General features: G+C 48.9%; 1 protein-coding gene across 9 annotated transcripts in view; it reads right to left on the reverse strand.

The window, feature by feature from the left end:
- Nucleotides 1-20,474, reverse strand: part of RGS14 (regulator of G protein signaling 14) — a 334,003-nt gene that overhangs the window by 81,602 nt on the left and 231,927 nt on the right. For all 9 annotated transcript variants that reach the window (XM_085618347.1, XM_085618346.1, XM_085618353.1 and 6 more), the window contains 3 exons: nucleotides 10,662-10,754; nucleotides 4,274-4,417; nucleotides 2,398-2,562 (listed from right to left, as the gene is read on the reverse strand). In XM_085618347.1, coding sequence (XP_085474473.1) covers nucleotides 2,398-2,562; nucleotides 4,274-4,417; nucleotides 10,662-10,754 — 402 coding nt within the window. The remainder of the gene's footprint in view (nucleotides 1-2,397; nucleotides 2,563-4,273; nucleotides 4,418-10,661; nucleotides 10,755-20,474) is intronic.

Here is a 20,474-nt window from a genome sequence, read left to right on the forward strand (position 1 = left end):
ATCTATGGAATGGGCAGAGCAGGGGTGGTATCAGGTACCGGCCCACTTGAGGAAAATGTCGACGTTTCGACCCTGGTGCATAGAGGGTAAGTTACATCCTCTGCTGGCGGGTCTTCCTCAGGACAGGGGATGGGAGACAACCTATGCGTAGGTGTAGTCAGGATACAGCCCCCGTGTGGTGGTCCACACCGTGATTGCGGCGTAGCCTAGACTTATTCTTGTTGAAAATGTGGCTGCCAAATCGATGAATGTATAGAAGGGTGAATCAATCACCCAAAAGGTCTTGTTTTGAAAAGTTAGGCACAGTCCGGGGGATCCATGCCGGTGTGTATTCATCATCTTTTGCTAATCATATGCATATCTAATGTGTTTTTCAAATTATCAATGCCTTTACAACTGAACTGTAGTATAAGTAAGCCTAGGACCAACTGTTTTCTATATAGATCGATACCCAGGTCTGTGGACATTTTTGGGTTACCCCATTATATTATAATTGTTTCTTTTGGAAGCAGGCGATCCACATTTCTTCAGAAAGTTATCGACAATGCTCAGTAGATCTTGAATGTCTAAGCATTTTGTGTCACCGACCACTCCAGTTCTCTCACACGATATTGAACATCCAACGACTCAAGACCATTATTATCCAAGTAATTCCACGTTACTCGTGAGTACATTTGAAGTGTGACTAATTTCTAGGGATTATGCTTGAAATGTAGAGAGGCTTTGTTCCATTTGCAACAATTGAATTCACCAGCTATTTGCTTCACGGTACGCACGTCTCTAAAAGCTGCATTTAGAACTAGGAAACCCATGGAGGGCCTTGTTCTATTGAAACAATATTTATCTGTTTGTCACTTTTTAAATTCTGTATTTACGCTTTTTATTATGGTTTTGACACATTTTACCTATTTTATTTGGCACCTTTGCACTTTATACAAATGTTGTCTGATGTCAGATTGCTTTGTGTCTTTTATGACTGAAAATGGGCTGAATAGAGATAAATTGATGATGATGATTATACTTTCCATGTTGGGGGCTGTTCATATGCTTCCCTTGTTAGCAATTATTTAAATTGTGCTCCATTGAAGTGTCAGTTTTCTGTCTTGCTTTTGTTCCACCAACAACTAGTCTTGTTCCAAAGTGTCTTTGTCCCACACCAGGCATCAATGTATAGCTTAATTCTTTGCCTGTGCTTTTTGAGCTGTCTTTATGCTTGAGTCACTGGTGATTTATTTGTGAGTTCTGTAGCTGTCTTGGTTGCCATTTGTACAGCAGCTCTAATCAATAAAAATCGGTTTGTTAGCACTTTCACTGCAGGATGCTCATTGGAAAAGTGCCAACACTGGTGTTGTTTTTAATTTGTACGAGTGTCTGATTGTTTTTTACCATACATCCAGGTGTACTACATGATGGTGTGGTACCAGACTACTGTTGTCTTCATATCTTCTGACATAAATATTGCATCCTAAATATCTAAAAAATATCATCCAATTGGAGTTATGAACAAAACATCTACACACAATGGGACAATGTTGTTGTAAATTATATTTAAGACACAATATTTAGGTCAGACAATATTTCTGTAAGTGACAGCACGTTATACAACCACAGCTGCCCATCCACTTCAGGATTTCCAGACATCAAGGTGAGGCACATTAAACTAGCTTGGTATATGGGATAGGAAACCTCCTACAAAAACCCACTGGAATGCTCTGTTGTGCACTTTAGGTAACCTAGAGTTTGTGAATAGGTGATGGTGTGTGCTATCGCAATGCGTGATACACAAATTTTGTGGGGTTTCAGGACACAGGATCTGTGGCTTTGGGAATAGCTCTGTTGTGCACTTTAGGTAACCTAGAGTTTGTGAATAGGTGATGGTGTGTGCTATCGCAATGCGTGACACACGAATTCTGTGGGGTTTCAGAACACAGGATCTGTGGCTTTGGGAATAGCTCTGTTGTGCACTTTAGGTAACCTAGAGTTTGTGAATAGGTGATGGTGTGTGCTATCGCAATGCATGACAAATTCCGTGGGGTTTCAGCACACAGGATCTGTGGCTTTGACAATGTGATGAAATTACAGGGATACAAGATATGTTGTCCTTATCCTTGGGCAGAACCAGCCCTAATGTACTTCAGAGTTCTGGCTTCCTGATCAATAACAAAGCCCATTTATGGATATTAATATCTTTAAATATGTACGGTCCAATAGGGATGACCATGATGCGATTCTCAAGACTACTCCCTTAACTCGATAAAAACATCCAAAAGGGACAACTGAAACAGGTGACACTTTATAGAGAAGAGGTCAATTAGTGTCTGGTGTCACATAGGTAGGCTCTAGGAATGGTCTCTCCCTTCATCCCACCACCAGCCCATCAAAGGCCAAGGTGCATACCTTCTGGAGATCCAAGGAATTGGTGCGGTTGCTGGACATGAGGTTCTGCGATGTAGAACTCGGGTCAGGGAGGGAGCGTCCTTCCACTTCAGCAAGCATGCACTCCTGGTACATGGGAGACCTCACAAAGCGGGCATAGCTGTCAAACTTCATTAAATTGAAGATCTGTGGCACAAGAGAGTATCAGTTTGAGATGAGGTCTGTCAACATGTCAAGGTCATCCAGGAGATACCAGAAGAGGTGAGGTAAGCTAGGATTTTCAAAGAGATCATGGTGTGTTACATTATAAGCATGAACTAGTGGGGGTTTGATTTTTTTGGACCAAAATGAAATTTTTTACTGCCCATGCTCTGGTATATGCAAACTTTTGATTTGGATCGCATCTGCCTTAAAGTGATTATTTGGAACAGACCCCTCCTCCTATTAGGGCACTTTCAAATGCTGTACTGAATTTCTGTCATTGACAAATAAAGTTCGGTTTTCAGGACATCCCTCGGTTCTCTTTTGTTTCGTTTCCCTTTTGCCCTGAAAGGTACATCGAGCTTCTCGCTTTCACTCCACCAATCACAGAATCCGAGGCCTTTCTGCTTCACACAGTCCTTCCCCATATCATAACCCCTACCCAATGCCCTGCTTTCAACCCCTCATGGCCAAAACATCATCTTGTGCGGACTGTTCCTCCCTCTCGCTATTGCCCACCCCATCACCCGCTCTACTTCATCTTCCATCTCCGGCTCATCCAGGAAAAGGGCAAAAAGGTAAATGGTGTCTTCCTGAGGCGTCTTCCCCGTTTGGGCCTTCAAGAGTTTAGAAAGAGCTTTGTTTTCGAACCATTGTCCTTCTCCTACCTTAGCCCTGCTTGGAACCTCTGCCACTCTGCATCATCCTTTTCCATTATCTACCTTAATTATTTCCACAGGTTCCAAAATCTCACCCACAGATATTGGCTGCGTCTTCAGGGGTCTGGGTGGACCCCATGGACTTTTTACCTCATTGTCTGTGGATATCTTTTGAGGTTGGGGTGGGCACTTCTGGTGGTTTCCTTAAGCACTTCTGGCTAAGCCCACATAGACAGATATTTTATTACATTAATTTACTCTCTCTGCGACGAGCAGCGCATATGGAATAGCACATCACACAGGCTACTGCGCATTGATCAGGAATGTGGAATAAATGTTGGATGATGCTCACCCGATTTTCTCTCCCGCAACTCAGTGAGCATTGCATTCAAACTAGAGCCCTTTTGCCATGACACAACCAAGGCACATGTAAGGATCTCCAGTACCTCATCCAAATCTTCCCATATAGATCATACTATGACCACACACCTCTCCAACCAAAGATACTCCTGACAGTAATAGCACCACACTTCTAAACTAGTGGAAGCTGGGCACTACACAAATGTCAGATAACATAAGAAAAGACACACAGAGACCCTGAGAGAAAGGCAGGGTGACACAAATACTCATGGAGGTCAGAACTGGTACTTACTGCAGAACAAGATGACACTCATCTACAAGAGAGACACAGGATGCCACAGCAAGACAAGGCCACAGGAGATTCACAGGGAGTCTCAAAGGCCTGAGAGGGAAATACACAGGGGCCCTCACAGCAGGACATGGGCACAAGAGGATTTACAGGACTCGGGCTCTCTCACACGGACCCTCAGGAGAAAAGGCTGCAGGTTATTGTCGGTGAAACTCCCCGGCAGCATATCTATCTACAGTCAAACCGCAGGGACCCTTTAGGATTGTGGTGTAACGACTACCACTGTACCTCTTTAGCAGGCAGTTATACGCATACACGTATCACTCACAACGAAAACACAATGTTGTTTTCTTTTTACATTATAGGTAAGTTGAAAGCTCTTTGTCACCTGCATCTGCTGGACTTGGAACATGTCGGGCTTGGGCTTTTCCAGCATGTCTTCTCCAAGCCAGGCCTGGTGGTCGATGTTGACGGGGTTGAGGGAGCTGCTCGATAGATATTCATCATATATCCGCCTGGACTCCTGTGCAAGCTGAAGACATGGCGTGTGGTGGGACAGAGACATAGAGGAGGGACAGGGGTGGAGGTGGGGAGCGTTATAGGAGGAAACAAATTCAGAAATGTTATCAGAGCCATGCGCAAACTGAACAGTATGCAGTGGTGATGGTTGAACAAAAGGTCTACTTGCGCCGTACGTGAACCCCAGGGAGCCCTGGCCAGGACCCTTGTGGTCCTTGACTGGATAGTCAGTGGCCTATTCGCAAACTGCATTTTGTTGCATGTTTAGTAGTACTACAATCATACTACTAACCTACTGCAAACTGCTATTCAAACCCACATGCGAAGGTCTAGTCCTCCGCCTCTCCTATCTTTTATGTGTGTAGATCTCCGCCTTGACAGCAGAGATCTCTGCTCACATAAGCACGCGTTTTAATAGTAAATGTGAGAGGGACTTAGGGGGTGTCTGCAAAATGGAGAATACTTTCAACTAACTAGGAGTGGTAAAGAGAGGTATAGGGAAGGGTTTTCGGAGGGTTATGGAGTAGTTAACGGAGGGACACGCACCCACCACCGGAAGAGTAAGCCCATTGCTATTCACAAACTGCACTTAACTTCTATAGTTACTGCACCAAAAAGGGACCCAAAACAGTGGTAAATCTACTCCAGCTCAGAGCTGGAGTAAGTCCAGCAACACAAAAGGCCAACTACTGGTACTGCAACACCCTCCCATAGAAGAAAATGGAGCGAGGGACTTAAAATAAAAGCCCATAGGAACCAAAGCTAAATTAATTTAATGTAACTTTAAAGAATATAAATGCATTTAATGTAATGCTAAAAACTATATACAAGTAATACAATTATTAGTTTAATATAAACTACAGCGATTACCTTTTTAATGTAAAAATTAATGTAACTCATTTTTTAAACGTAAATTAATTAAAATGAATTCTAGACACAAAATAATCATTTTTACTAAATAATAAATATAAATGTTATACTTCACGTCTCTACCTACATGTGAAAAGTTACAAGTAGTAACCTTACTCTTGTAAATTAGGCTCCACCCATCGGTAAGCCTTCACTTTGTAATAAATTTACACTCATAAATGGACTGTAGTCTAAAGTAGTAAATTTTCTACTAAGTGTAAGAGTAAACTTACACATGTAGATTTACTCATGTGTAAGTTTACCTTCGTGACTAGCCCCTTCAACGTCTCCTGGTTCAGTCCTTCAGAGAGTCCTGTCCCATCACTTAAGAGACATGAACAAAACTGCAAAGAGAGTTTTTGATGGGAACGTTGGTGAGCCCTTGACTTAACTGTCGAGCTGTATTGTTTTCTACCATCATCACAGTCACTTTTCACTTGATCTGAATTTTCAGGGTCGTTGGCATCAAACTTTGCTGATCCTCATTGCCTGGGCTGGGGGACAGAGGTGCATGTCTTATCCAGTGGCAGCAGGGGGCACTCAGTGGAGAGGTTCTGATGTTGATTCCGGTGTAAAGGCGGATATGGAGGAGTTAGAAAAAAAGCGCGTGGGTGGGTGGATACATAATTTGCAACTTCCTGCTGAGTGTTTGCAGCAGCTTCCTGTTTCTAGGAAGATAACTGGCAGTGCTACACCTCTCTTGTACCGTTAGGTTGTTTCTATACTGGCAGCCTGCCGCCTCCAGGTCATGCCACCGGCCTTCAAACCGGGTTTGTGATGCTCTGCTCTGAGACCCCCTGCACACTGGCTGGCTGTTGACTGTACGCTTCTGCCATCACAGACCACTGCCCTGCTGTCATTCAAACTTAATCACTGGCTGCCTGGTGTGAAGACAATTCACAACATGGGCCAGATCACATTTATTGCACTATTGTCAGGAGGTTGCGCACCGGTGCAGGGTAAATCCATCTTTATTGTCCACTGTTACAAAATTTAGTTTTTGCATGTGTCTGATGAAGCCAGTGTCATTTGTGCACAGGTCATTTGTGAAATTATTACTGCAAAACTCAACAGAACTGGTGCAAAATTCCCCACCATTAGTGCAAAATTCACTGGAAACCAGCGCAAACAAAATCTTACACTGGCACAGAACATAATGTATATTTGTAAACCGAATATTTACCACTCGCTGAATCGTTACACTTACAGCTGTTTATTGCTACCCAACTAAGTGGAGCGCATTTTATCAAACTCAAAGGATGAAAGACTGACTAGTCTTTTCGGGATTTGAACCTATGACCATGAGATCAAACACAGACACAGATTGATGGAGAGGATGCAATGGTCCACTGAGCCACTAGATGGCGTTAAGCGTTATTTAGACAGGGGTCTTCCCTACCCCTTCATTCGTGCATTCTGACCTCCCTGCTCACAGCTGCATAAGGGAGACACAACCCTCTCCGGTTGAGTTTTGGCCTCATCAGTGCCACGCCCAGGTTAGGGGAGGACGTGGACGGACCCATACGAAATAGGCATAGCTTACACTGAACATTAGGAAAACGTGCTGTGCTGTGAACATATCAGAGGGTGAGGATGTGGCATAACGGTCAGAGCTGCTGACTTTCGATCTGTGGAACCGGGTTTGAGTCTGCGTGGGCTCAACATCCTGCGATTCTGAGTAAATCACTAAATCTCTCTGTGCCTACCAAAAATGAATGTGTCCATCTGTAATGCAACTGGTGCTCATGTAAAGCGCTCCAGTACCTTCTGGCCGAGTTTGCGCTATATAAAACTGCTAAAACAAAAAAAGCATAATATGCAGGGCCGTAGCTTGGTGAGTAAGATAATTGGGGGGGGGGGGGGGGGGGCGGGGGAGATTTTCCAACAATCACGCTGATAAAATACATTATATGAGAAGCAGGGCATGAAGGGGGCTTGGGGAGCAGTGGAAAGGGAGAGCTATTTTTAAGCCCACCAATCCTCACTCAGACCACTTAAGATGTCTTATAGTCAACGGCCAGACTCTGCTCTGCAAACAAATTTAGACCATATCGCCCTCAGTGGCATAGTTGAAGGGGCCCCCTGCAAGGTACACAGAGGGGCCCCTGCGCCGGATTTAATCCGGAGCTATCAGACCTGAGTACTGTGCCGAGGGAGCCCCCTGCAGCTCGGGCCCCCCCAGCACCGCCAGGCTGCGGGGGCCTGTTACGCCCCTGATCGCCCTAACCCTCACCAGTTTACAATTGCTGTCAATTGAAACAACAGTCACATTTAAAATGAGACCCAAACCTGCAAAGCCCTGCCCGAAACAGCATCATATTTGGCCCATCTACTGGGCGGACAAAGAGGTCGAAGCAGCAGCGACGCTGTACTTAGAAGCGCCTAAACTCAGAATGTCCAAGGCCAACAACACTTTTTTGGGAGTGGCAACCACTTTGTGGTACTCGCTTCCACAAATGTAAGGACCAAAGCGTCTCTTACATTATTCAGTTGATACCTAAAAACGCACTTATATCAGCCAGCCCCCAAATATTGTATTTCTGCCTGTCTTTTCCTGATCACAAATATTCGCTTATTTTAGCTATCTATTGTTGCTATTAGATGTACCTGTCATTAAATGTAAATGCCCTTATACTTTCTGGGTGCAGCAATACTAGGTAGCCCAGTCATATGAATAAATAAATACATTTCATTGTGTAGTAAACATAGACTTATGTACATCTATATTTATCTAGCATAATGTGTACCTCAGCTTTGACTGGAAAATATACCCACTCCCTTTAAAGGGAAGGGTTGGATGGAGTTGGTACATCATTTCTTGTGATGATGTAATTTCTTTTCAAATGATCTTCAGTTATCTAGGGCTTGTTCCTTTTATAGGTCTCCCCTAGGCAGCGGTTGCGCTGTCTCTTCGAGACATGCTGTATTCAAGTATGGACTTTAAGCTCCTCCCATCTTTTCAAGTGGCTCCTGTTACTGTCCTCATAAATGGTAGCTTTTGATTTGTTAATAGGCTTAGCAGTCCCTCTTTAGTACCGCCTTTCTCCTGTTGTAACCTCCCATGAGGACTTTCCCTGTTAGATGTGTTGTTACTCCGTATGTTGCATTTACAGTTTCTGAGCATTATTTTATTAATGACTTTTCACCTAGCTGCTGTTGCAGGCAGGACATGCTCTCCCACAGCCCAGCCTGCAGTTTAACTGCACGGTGACGCTGCACACGACACATTATCTTTAACAATGGCGGACACGCCTTTCTTTTCTTCTGCGCAGTTCACCAAACTCTATTTAATATTCGATTTTTTTTAATGAGCGTGGCAGTCTGCCCTTAATTTTCAACAATGGTGGCAGTGCGGCTTGGCCAACTTTTTTAAAGTTTTTTTAAAGCTGCGTGGCACTCTGCTCCTAATTTCCAACAATGGCGGTCGCGCCTTTCTTTTCTTCTGCGCAGCTCGCCCAACTTCCTTTCCTCCCCCTTCTCGTGCCAGGCAGCAAGGGTACATTGGCAGTTAAGATACCAGGCCTGGAAGAAGAACAACTAGCATTTCCCCAGCAGCTATGGCAGGATCCTGGAGGCACACATGAACAATGGGAATGTTAAGGGTAATGGAAGCAAACACATTTATGCATTTATTTGGGTACTCTGTGGTTGGAAAGTAAAATGTTTTTGCTGACTTGTAAGCATTATACTTTGAACATGCATGCCGTGAGCTATGTCTATTAACTCTTGAACTGGAGGTGACTGTTGGAAAAACCTTCTGTATTGATCGTTCACAGGTGCTTAGTATCGTAAAAATGTGGGTGTGGTGTTTTAATTGGCATGTGCCGATGGTAGAAAGTGGTTTATTTTACCAGGCATGCCTTGCTTCATCGTTAACAATGGCGGCCGCGCCTTTCTTTACTTCTGTGCGGCTCGCACAACTTTATTTTTTCAATATTCACTTATTTTTTTAAGTAGCGTGGCACCCTGCCCTTAATCTTCAACAATAGAGGCCGCACGACTCTCCCAAATCAATTTTTCATCATTCTAATTTTTTTTAAGAAGCGCGGCATGCCGCTCCTAATCGCCAACTATGGCGGCCACGCCTTTTTTTTCTTGTGCACAGCTGGCTCAACCTCTTTTGTTCCCCCTACCACTGCAAACAAAAAAACATAAGTAAAAAACATTGTCATTTACAACGCCAATAGGTCTAACTTTGAGAAATGTGAGACCTTTTGGATTGCAAATGCTTGTTTGATTTGAAGGGAGGGCAGCTTTGGAGTCTGACGCTGATTAGTTAGAATTAGCCAAAAAGTATAAATAATTGGCCGGTTTATGCACGGTTTAGAGGTCTGTGGAGGGTCTTTACCACTGGATGCAGGCCCATGAGACAGGCTATTCCATTGGCCTTGCATGACATCTGGCCTTGGTGTATTTGTTCATAGGACCTGGAATGACACAAGAATAATTTGGTTTTCATGGCTTGAAGGGCAGGCCTCATTGTGATCTGGGTTCTGCTTTGTACCCGCTGTCTCCCATCCCGACCTATGTCTCGTACCAGCGGGGCATGTCTGGGAAACGTCATAGTAATGGTCCATTTTGGAGATAGGTTGGTGAATAGTGTTATTGAGGGAGTATAGTGTACATTTGGTAACTTGGCCGTTAAGGATCAGACAAAGTAGGAAAGCTGATAAAAAGTCATTCAATATATAAACTTTGTCAAATAAATGTGAAGTGATATTAAAAGAAGACTGACACGCCTAGCTGTAGGGGAGATAAGGGAGTTTAGAACGGACACCCCAACCAGGAGGTGAGAATATAATAGGGTCAAGCAACTCAGACAACTAGGAGGTCAAGAATACCATAGGGACTCCGGCTAAAAGAAGTGAAAACATGAGAAGAAGCGATGGGAGAGCCGGTGCACCGCAAGGATGGACTGTATTTAGGGTGGGAGTTGGAAGTAGTTTAAAGGATAAATGGAAAGCTGGCTAGGATTAGGCCTACAAGCCGAAGCGCAAAGGATGGTAATGTGCGCTCTCAACCATGGCCTTTCACATGTCTGTTTTTCCTACATCATAACCACAGTCTGTGGTTTGTCGCAGTTTCCAGTCCAATGAAAGTGATGCTCAAACACTAACAGTGACCTTAACTTCCGGGTTCCTTTGACCTGTGTAAGTCATCATCAATGTAGGAATCAATTTCCGGGCTGAGGACAGAATGCTCAAGGCTTCTGCTCCTTACTGCCAAGAAGAAATGGAGCTGCACTGGTAGAGACATGGTCATTCCTTGCAGATGTCACTTTTGTGTGAATTTAGAAGTCAGGTTGTAAACAGGCTCCCCTCTTTCTCACTCCCAACCTTGCCTCTTACCTGAGCACTGTCCTCAGCGGGAATGTGTTGAAACTTCTCACATGCCTCCCAGAAGAAAATATTCTCAGCGCTGAACTCCTTCTTAAGGAACTCCTACAGACGGTAAGGGCCAGGGCACAAGAGAGCGTAAAGGAGAGCAGGAGGAATAAAGGAAGGATGAAAAGGGAAAAAGAAGAAGGGAAAGAAAATTGGATGGTGAATAGGGAAATTGGAGAAAAGGAAGAACGTGAAGCAGGAAAGAGGGGAAGTAAGCAATGGGGGATTACCCGGAGAAAAAAATGAGTCAGGAGGACAGAGGTAGGAATGAGGGAGCAGGGCAGGCAGAACAGGAATGAGATAATGTAAGGGGGTGGCCAATAAAACAAGAAATCAAGGAAGGAAGAAAGATTAATGTGTCTTTTCAGATTAAATTTAAAACATACTATATATTATATAACCCAAAAATGCAAACAATAATCACGTTTATATCCAGATCACAGTAACATGTCACAATATCAGCTGATTTAAGAACTGCTTTACGAAACAGTGTACTTTTGTAATGAAATAATGGTCAACTTTATTCGCAATAAATAAATTAAAAAAATCAGTATCCTGGTTCCTAACACTGCAAACACCAAATAGCTTGTAGATTTTCTGAGCAAAATATAATCAAATCTGAAGTTAAAGCATTTTTTGCAAAAAGTTAAAATATCAACTTGTTTTGCCACTACTCTAAAGTAAAAAAATGCCGATGCTGCACTGACTTTAAAGAGAAGTTTTTTGTCAAATGAATAGATCAAATCAAATCCATTTAAACCATTTAATGGCTGTTTTTAATCAGAAAATATATCTACGACGTGAACCGATCTAGGAGCACGGTTCACGTCGGCCCCAAGGACGCGGGAGGAGCACGAATTACCAGATTGCGGTCGCCGATCTGTTCCTTGACCTGTAACCTCGCTCTCAAGCAGCATGAGATTACCCTGATGATTTTTAAGGGGCCCAAGACGTGTGTAGAAGACTACACGCATATTCGACTATCCTGGTTGTAAAGTCCTTCTACCATCCATTTAGAGTTTTTCCTTCGTCATTTTTTGATAATTTTGGTCCTGATGAGAATCCCCGGTGAAGGGATTCGAAACGCGTTGACCCACGTTGACTTGTCTTCGCCTTCAGATTCTAAAAAACTGCCAAAACAGATCTAAAATATATGTTTTAGAAAGATTGCAATTGACTCTCACTTATGGACTTATTGTGTATATAGAAATATTAAATCTATGTTGTCTTCTGTCTGAATGTTTGAGGTATGCCAGTGGTGTGATAATATGGATGTGTTTATGTATTGTCATGTAAATATTCGAAATGTTTTTTGATGTATTGTCTTAATTTTCACTTATATTGTTCAAATGTTCTAAAATCCTACCGTGCAAAAATTAAAAAATTTGCTTAAATATATTTTCTGATTAAAAACAGCCATTAAATGGTTTAAATGGATTTGATTTGATCTATTCATTTGACAAAAAAATTCTCTTTAAAGTCAGTGCAGCATCGGCATTTTTTTGTTCTATTGAATATTTTTGACTTGGCCCTGCTGCCTTTGAGTCAAAACCCAAGCTTGTCTTGCTACTACTCTAAAGTGTCAAAGGCTTCATCAGGACATTCAAATCAAAGAAAGCTTTATTCTATTGCTATATCAGACAATCATAAAAGCACATAAAAAAGCATTAAAAGGAACATATCCACGTATACATTGGTTAATAATGTACTGCAAATGCACACATAATCTCTGGTATGATACATAGTTAAAAAGAAGCAGTGTTAAATTAAAAACATTAAGCATACCAGGCAGTACATAACTTACAAAATTAACCTACACATGTACACAGTCAATAGTATAAAACAATATTTAAAAACAGTATTTAATTAAGACAGTATTAAATTGAAAATCTTTATCCGATTAGAATCGATTAAATAAGCATGCTTTTCCTTTGACTCAGAACTTCCTTCAGGAAGATTACAATTCTAAAAACACTATGCTCATTATCTAAATGTTGTAGTGCATTAGAGCAGGTCGACATTGACGATGCCCAAGAGTTTTTAAAATTGGTACTAAGTACATTTTCCGTACATGGGTAAAGAATCTACAGAAAAGAACCACATGAATTGTAGATTGGCTGGAGTTAGTGTCAAAAGTACAGGGTTAAAGGTTCCAAGTCCAATCATTAATTAACAGTAAGGTAACTAATCTGTGAAATGCCCCCAACCTGAATCTGGTTAATAAAAACCTATTGTATACTCCAGGTACAAAAGTTAAGTAGGGTTCAAGGCTAAAAGTGGATAAAATCATCTGGTGGTGCAGAACTGTTGGTTTCAATATCTCGGAGGACAATCTGATGGAGTCCAGCAACACGAGGTCCTCCTTTCGTAATTCTTTTCTTGTAAATGTCCCAATAGTTCTTGTGTGATTAAAACAGTCTATAGGACCAAGATCTTGTAAGAAGTTGAGGACATACCTTATCCATGGGATCTTTAACACCCCTTCTAGTTTCAAAATATCTAGTAGAATGTCTCTGTTTAATTCAGCCTCGTCTTTGGTCCAAATCATGTGCCGCAGAAGCACAGGCTCAAGCTTTATTAAATCAGAGATGAAGGGAAGTCCCAACTCCGCGTGACATATATAAGATGATGTACTGTTTGGTACGGATAAACTATACCTTAAAAAATGATTTTCGGGGGGGCGTGGTCTCGCCGCGGACGATGTGAGTCGCACATCGCTGAGGCTCCGGGCCGCCGCCGAGGAAAACAGCCTTTAAAGCAGGGCAGTGGCTGCGGAGACGATTCAGCTGGGGGGGACCGGCTGGACATTGAGAGCGGGCAGCTGCCGGGCGCCTTGGAGACTCCTGGCTTGGGCTGTGGCGAGTAGGGGCGACATACGAGGCGGGGCACCGGCGGGAGAGACCGCGACCGCCATCTTGGATGCCCGGACCCGCCGCGCCGCGGTGGGACTGTGCCTGGCTGACCCGGGAGGAGTACCGCTGGAGGAGCAGCGCGGCCGTGTGGCAGAGCAGCGGCGGCATCGAGGCGGCTGGGGCAGATGACGAGGAGGTTCGAGGAGGATCGGGCTCGGGGACGGTCGCGGCCGCCATCTTGTGGTCTGCGGCTGGCCCTGGCCCGTAGCTACGGCTGCCCGCCTCGTGGCGCCGCGGAGGAGGCGGGCCGTGCTGAGGCCTCGGCCTTGAACTTGGAACTTGGAGCGGATTCCTGGAGCTGCTCTGGGGACACCTGGCCATAACCTACACCCCACTGCACACGTGGAGCTGCTGTCGCGTGGTGGCGCTGCGGGCCCTGCTGCTGGTGCCTGGGGCCCCTGGACTGGCCCGGCCGGGCCTCGACCGAAGCGTCGTCCTGCTGGCTTGCGAGGACATTGAGCCTGGAGGCGCCGGCCATCTGTGGGGCGAGGAAGCGAAGAGCCACCGAGCAGCCACGAGCGGAACGGCGGACGACACCTGCAACGACCAGAGCTGGTAGGCCGGGACCTCCCGGATGACCTGGGTGACCGCTGGGGATCAGATCGGAGGCGGGGGCCCGAAGGTAAAGGCGAACGACGCGGGGTGTGCGTGTGGCTGTGGCCTGGCGGGCACCGGGGGCTGTGAGAAGCCGGCCGCCACCTTGACTAACCACGTGGGAGAGGCCTGGCCCACACGGCGACTGGACCGGGGCCTGGACCTGGACCGGGGAGGCGCTCTAGAAGGAAACGCGCCCGGGGGACGACTGGCCCCGGCGCCCTGATGACTGTGTCCTACTGCTTGCGCCCGCAAACCTGGAGACAGTGGACTAACGTTGGGCTGGGTGAGGTCCGCTACCGCGCCTTGGCCTGGGAGCCTGCTGGTGGCGCTCGCTACAGGCGCGACGGCCATTCCTAGCGCTGGAGGGCCTCTCTGGAGTTGCATCGCGGCCCTCGCCGGGGCCTTGGACAGCGTGGGAGCTCGAACCTGGGGCAGCCTAGCAGCCTGGTGGCCGCATCGCTTCGTGGAGCTGGGCCTCGAGAACCTTCTGCATTGCGGCGCCCTGCGCCACGGCACTGTCGTCTGCGCTCACCCCTGCGCCCCTGCGCCCCTGTGGTTCTGAGCCTGGAAGGTTAGGGCTGAACATTCGCCACACGACTGCGGGCCCTTGAGCTCCTGGGGGCTGCTACCCCCATTCACTGTGAGACCGATCCTGAGCGCGGCCACACCATGACCCGTACGAAGCAGGGGAAAGAGCCGCCGGCAACCCCCAAAGACGCCTCTGTCAAGGACTTGTGGAATAAGCCTGCCACAGCATCACAGAGCGCGGAGCCATCGGGGGCAGGGGTCTCGACAGCCCCCGTCACGCAATCCTTCATGACGGCGTTCATGCAAGAACTTAAGTCGGAAATTGGGTCCCTCCGCACAGAAGTCCAGGCATGCGTGAAGGACCTTCGGAAGGATGTGGGAGAGCTGGGCGGCCGAGTGGATGACTTAGAAAAGACCCTGGATGCACGCACGGAAGACCAAGAACATCTATGGCAAAGATTGGCGACCTTGGAAGAACAGCATGTTGAGCTCCAGATCAAACAGGAGGATTTGGAAAATAGGGGGCGCCGGAACAACATACGCATCCGGGGGGTGCCGCCTGGGGCAGAAGGGGCAGATATTATGTCCTTCGTGGCGGACTTACTCCATGACATCCGAGGGGATGACGACACTTCACCGCCCACCCTGGACCGCGCCCATAGGGTTTCAGGGCCGATGGGGAGGCCGGGTCTTGTCCCTGACATCTTGACACGGGTTCATTTCTTTGTTGAAAAGGAAGCCATTCTAAAGGCGGCCAGAGGCAAATCCGAAATCCTCTGCGGAGGAAAGCCCATCCAACTGTTTCAGGACTTGGCCTCCACCACTCTCTGGCGACGTCGGGACTTCAAACCCATCACTGACAAATTGAGGGAGCTCAACATCCGCTACCAAAGGGCCCATCCCTTCGCCCTCATGTTTCAGTGGGAGTCCAGGCGGCGGGTGCTGCGCTCATACCGGGAGGCGGCCCAACTCCTGCAGATTCCTGATTCACCGCCAGCCAGCCCCGCGCGGCGCCCCCCCAAACTCAGAGTCCCGGAGAAGCCGCAGTGGTCCACAGTGCGACGCCCTAGACACCCATCGTCGCCGGAGGGCAGCAGGGCCTCCCGGGACAAGCAGAACATTATCGAACATATCAAATCCCTGGAGGGCTCCTCCTCGCCGCTGGGCTCACAGGCCTCTGCCCTTAAATGACCGACGCCACTGCGGATCATCTCACCTGATTGCAATTACACAACTGAGACAGCTGAGACGACTGGAGGTGCGGCCGGCTGTGGGCTGCATCTCTCCCCCATTGCTCGACGCTTTGGACGCCTCACTCGGAGGCGCACCGCCGTCTCCTCTACGGGGCGCTGTCTCCCAGGCTTGGGCGGCGGCCCGGGCTGGACCCTCGACACCATAACTTTGCGGTTCAACGATGGCGCACCCCCCCTCCTATTTCTGGGAGAGTGACATCTCCGAGACAGCCTGTGCCGTGGTGCCTGGCTACTCTCTTGACTGGAATAGGCTCTTCCGGCCCTGTTGGCCGACTACAGGTTTACATGGTTGTATTTGTTCTTATTTGCTTCCCTCAGTACCCTCTTTCATTCATTCCCCTTGGCGGGGGGGACATGTGTATGGGTGGGATGCTCAAGCGGGAGGTGCCCTACTGGGGATTCTATGACAATGACCACCACCTCTCCCTGGAAGATTCTCTCTCTCAATGTGAAAGGGCTCAATTCTCCCAACAAACGACGCCTAATCTGGCGCTACCTGCTCCTGCAGAACCCCGACATCATCCTTCTCCAAGAGACACACCTCCTCAAGTCCGACGTGGGCCGGATGGCGCACCCGCGCTTCCCCCTTCAGTTCTGGTCCTCGGCTCCCTCGAAGACGGCGGGGGTGGCGATCCTGTGCAGGGCGGGGATATCCCGGGGTGATGCCAAGGTACATAGGGATGCGGAGGGGCGGTTTCTGCGGGTGGAGATCAGGCGGGGCTCCCGCGCTCTGACACTGTGTAATTTGTATGTCCCCAACCAGGGTCAAGATCTCTTCTTACGTAGGATAATCAGGGAACACCTTGAGCCGGTGACCACAGACCTCATAGTCGGGGGGGACTTCAACTGGGTGTGGGACGCGGAGCTTGACCGATGTGGGGGCGCTTTTCACGGAGTGGGGGCCATGTCTGCGGCGGTGAAACGCTCCCTAACCGCCTTAACCTTAGTGGATGTCTGGAGGTACCACTCCCCGGGGTTGCGCGACTACACCTTTTACTCCCATGTCCACCGCACTTACTCCCGCATTGACCTCCTCCTCGTATCGCACTCACTACTCAAGGACTCCGTCTCGGTGTCCCACTCCACCATCTCGGTCTCGGACCACGCCCATGTTGAGCTGCTTCTATGGGAGGGTCCTCCCCACCCGCTGCGGCCGCGCCGCTGGCGATTCCCGGACCACGTCCTCCGGGACCCAGTGGATAGAGAGGAGATCCAGACAGCCATCCTGGCATATTTCGAGGACAACGACCTGCCGGGGACCCCTCTCCCCCTTCTTTGGGACGCCTTCAAGGCCACTATACGGGGCACTCTCACAGCCTTGGCGGCCGCTCGAGCGCATGAGGCCCAGCTCTATGAGACAAAACTTACGAGGGAGTTACAGGTGCTCGAGCAAATGGACAAAGAGCGCCCGCTGGCGACGCACAAGCGCCGTTTGGCTCCGCGCACACAGGGTCAACAAGGCTGAGCGCGCTCTGCTTGCACTCAAGCAACGCTACTATGCGGGGGGCGACAAGGTGGGCGCTGTTCTGGCGCGATGTTTGCGGACGCGGGCAGCTACGGCGCATGTCGCGAAACTACAGAAGGCGGACGGGTCCTGGGCCGTTGCGGAATCGGCGAAGCTCCAAACGTTTCATGACTACTATGCAGCCCTCTATACTGGCGACTCCCCTGCGGCGGAGCTGGTTGCGCAGGCCTTAGACTCTTGCCACTGGGACCCGTTGAGTGAGCATCAATCCGGGCTTCTAGAGGACTCTATCACCTCGGCAGAGCTGGTTGGCGCCCTACGCGACCTCCCGCTTGGCAAAGCGCCCGGCCCGGATGGGCTCCCGGTGTCGTTCTTCCGCGCCTTTTTACCGCAATTGCAGCCGTACCTTTTGCGCCTCTTTAATTCCTTTGAGGAGTCGGTAGGGCCCTCAGCAGATATGGCAATGGCCGATATAACTCTCATCCCGAAACCCGGGAAGGACCATACGCTGTGCTCCTCCTACCGGCCCATTGCCTTGCTGAACACCGATTTAAAACTCTACACCAAAATCCTAGCTAAGCGACTTAGCCCTCACCTACCTAATCTCATCGAGCCCGACCAGGTGGGGTTTATTCATCAACGCCAGGGCGCGAATAATGTACGGTGTATTGCGCATATCGTTGGGAAGGCCAAACACTGGAGGATCCCGGCCTGCCTGTTATCGCTCGACGCGGAAAAAGCGTTCGACCGGGTTGACTGGACTTTTCTCCGAGCAGTGCTGCGGAAAATAGGCCTAGGTCCTAAGATGGTGGCGCGCATTATGGCCCCGTATATTTCGCCGGTTGCCAGGGTGCGGGTTAACGGACAGCTCACGCAACCCTTTCCCATCTGCAGAGGCACTCGACAGGGCTGTCCCCTATCACCCCTGTTGTTCGCCCTGGTGGTGGAGCCCCTGGCCATTATGATTCGGCGGTCCCCTGATATCTGTGGTATACCCCTTCGCGGAGTGCAGCACAAGATTGCTCTCTTCGCGGACGATCTCCTTCTCACCCTCTCCGAGCCCCTACGCTCACTGCCGGCGGTGCACTCGCTGCTCCGCACCTACGAACGCGCCTCTGGGCTCAAAATTAACCATGCCAAGTCCTGGGCCCTTAATATCTCGATCCCGGCCGAGGAGCTCCCAGCGATCCGAGTTTCGGCCCCGTACCAGTGGGCGGACGCGTCAGTGCGATACCTGGGTCTTAACTTGACTCCAGACCTGGCCACTTGGACGCAGGCCAACTGGCAGGAGTACAAAACCTCTGTCCTAGCTGACCTGCGGGCGTGGAGGGCCTTGCCGCTCTCCTGGTTGGGCCGCCTTAACACAGTGAAGATGTCGATATTGCCAAAGGTCCTCTATCTATTTCAAACACTGCCAACTCCGATTCCGGAACATCAAATACAGGGGCTCCAACGCGAGCTCAACGCGTTTGTGTGGGGGGGGAAAAAGCCACGGTTCTCGAATAAAATCTTGAGTCTCCCCCGGGACAGGGGTGGCCTGGCCTGCCCTAACCTTCTCGAATATTATTGGGCGTCGCATCTTCGCTGTATCCTGGAGTGGGGGGCGTGGGAGAGTGAGAAGGTGTGGTTCCACATGGACAGGGCAGTCACCTGTCGCCCGCTTTGGGACCATGCCTGGCTTCCCCGGGCGGCCAGACATCGCAGCGCTTACATGGCCGTCCCTACCAAAACGGTCCTGGAGATCTGGGATAAAGTGGCGGTGAGTAGGGGCTTGACCACCTTTCCATCCCCGCACACCCGATTGCGCGAAATCCGCAATTCCCGCCGGCATGTCGGACACCTCACTTCGTGAACTGGACGGAGTCGGGCTGCAGGATGATACGGGACCTGTTTCTCGGTGACTCTCTCAAAACTTTTGCACAGTGCAAGCAGGAGTTTGGGCTCCTGGACGGTGACAAATTCCAATATCTACAACTGCGGCACTGGATACAGGGCTCGTCCCTGATGCCGGCGGCCACGCGACCCTACACGCAGTTCGAACAGCTAGCGCGGGACTTCGGCAACTACAAGGAGCTAATATCTCGCATCTACAAGGTGCTGCAGCGCTCGCACCGGCTTGACCCCCACCCGTATCAGACGAGATGGCATTCCTCTACTAGCTCGGGCGTCACCCCTGCCCAATGGGCCCGGCTTCGGGGCGACATCCCTAAAATCCTGCGTAGCATTCCCCAACAAGAATCGGCTTACAAAGTAATGACCCAATGGTACTACACCCCCGCCAGACTCCACAAAATGTTCCCCAATTCCTCTCCCCTGTGCTGGCGCTGTACTCAGGCGCAGGGAGACTTCATACATATTTGGTGGACATGTCCACTTCTGAAAATCTTTTGGAAAGAGGTCCTCAGCCATGTAAAAAAGGTACTCGGGTTTCCCCTTCCGGAGGATCCGCTGGTGGTCCTTCTGGGAATTAGACCAACAACCCTGAGAGCCATGACGGGTTGTGATCGGCACCTTAGCCTCCACATGCTGGGCGCTGCAAAACAAACAGTAGCCCTTTACTGGAAGAAGCCAGAGTCGCCCTCCGTAAACGTGTGGTATGTGGTGGCGATGGAGTCTCTCACGGCGCGTCTGCAGCTCCGAGACGCCAAATATAAGAAGCTCTGGAAGCCTTTGGTAGATTACCTGGGGCGGCTAGAACATGCTCGCTTGCAGCCGCCACGACTTCGAGCCCTGAAGCTCTTTGATGACGTGCTAGATCCCACGGACCCGGGGGGGATCTGGAACCCCGCAGGGGGTGTATAACATAATCCACTAGCGAAAGCCGGCCCGGAAGGAGGGGAGGAGACCTTGCTGTTAGTGGACTACACCCTGGAAGGCCCCCATCTGATGGTGATAATTGAGCGCACATCTCTTCCCCCTCGCCATGACTGTTGCCCTTTGCGATGGTCCACACCCACTCCCTTTTCCCTTGTTCTATCCCCCTGGTTGTTTGGTCGCCGCATTGGCAATCTTTGATGCAGGG

This window comes from Triturus cristatus, chromosome 7, assembly GCF_964204655.1.
Source record: "Triturus cristatus chromosome 7, aTriCri1.1, whole genome shotgun sequence".
Taxonomy (NCBI): domain Eukaryota; kingdom Metazoa; phylum Chordata; class Amphibia; order Caudata; family Salamandridae; genus Triturus; species Triturus cristatus.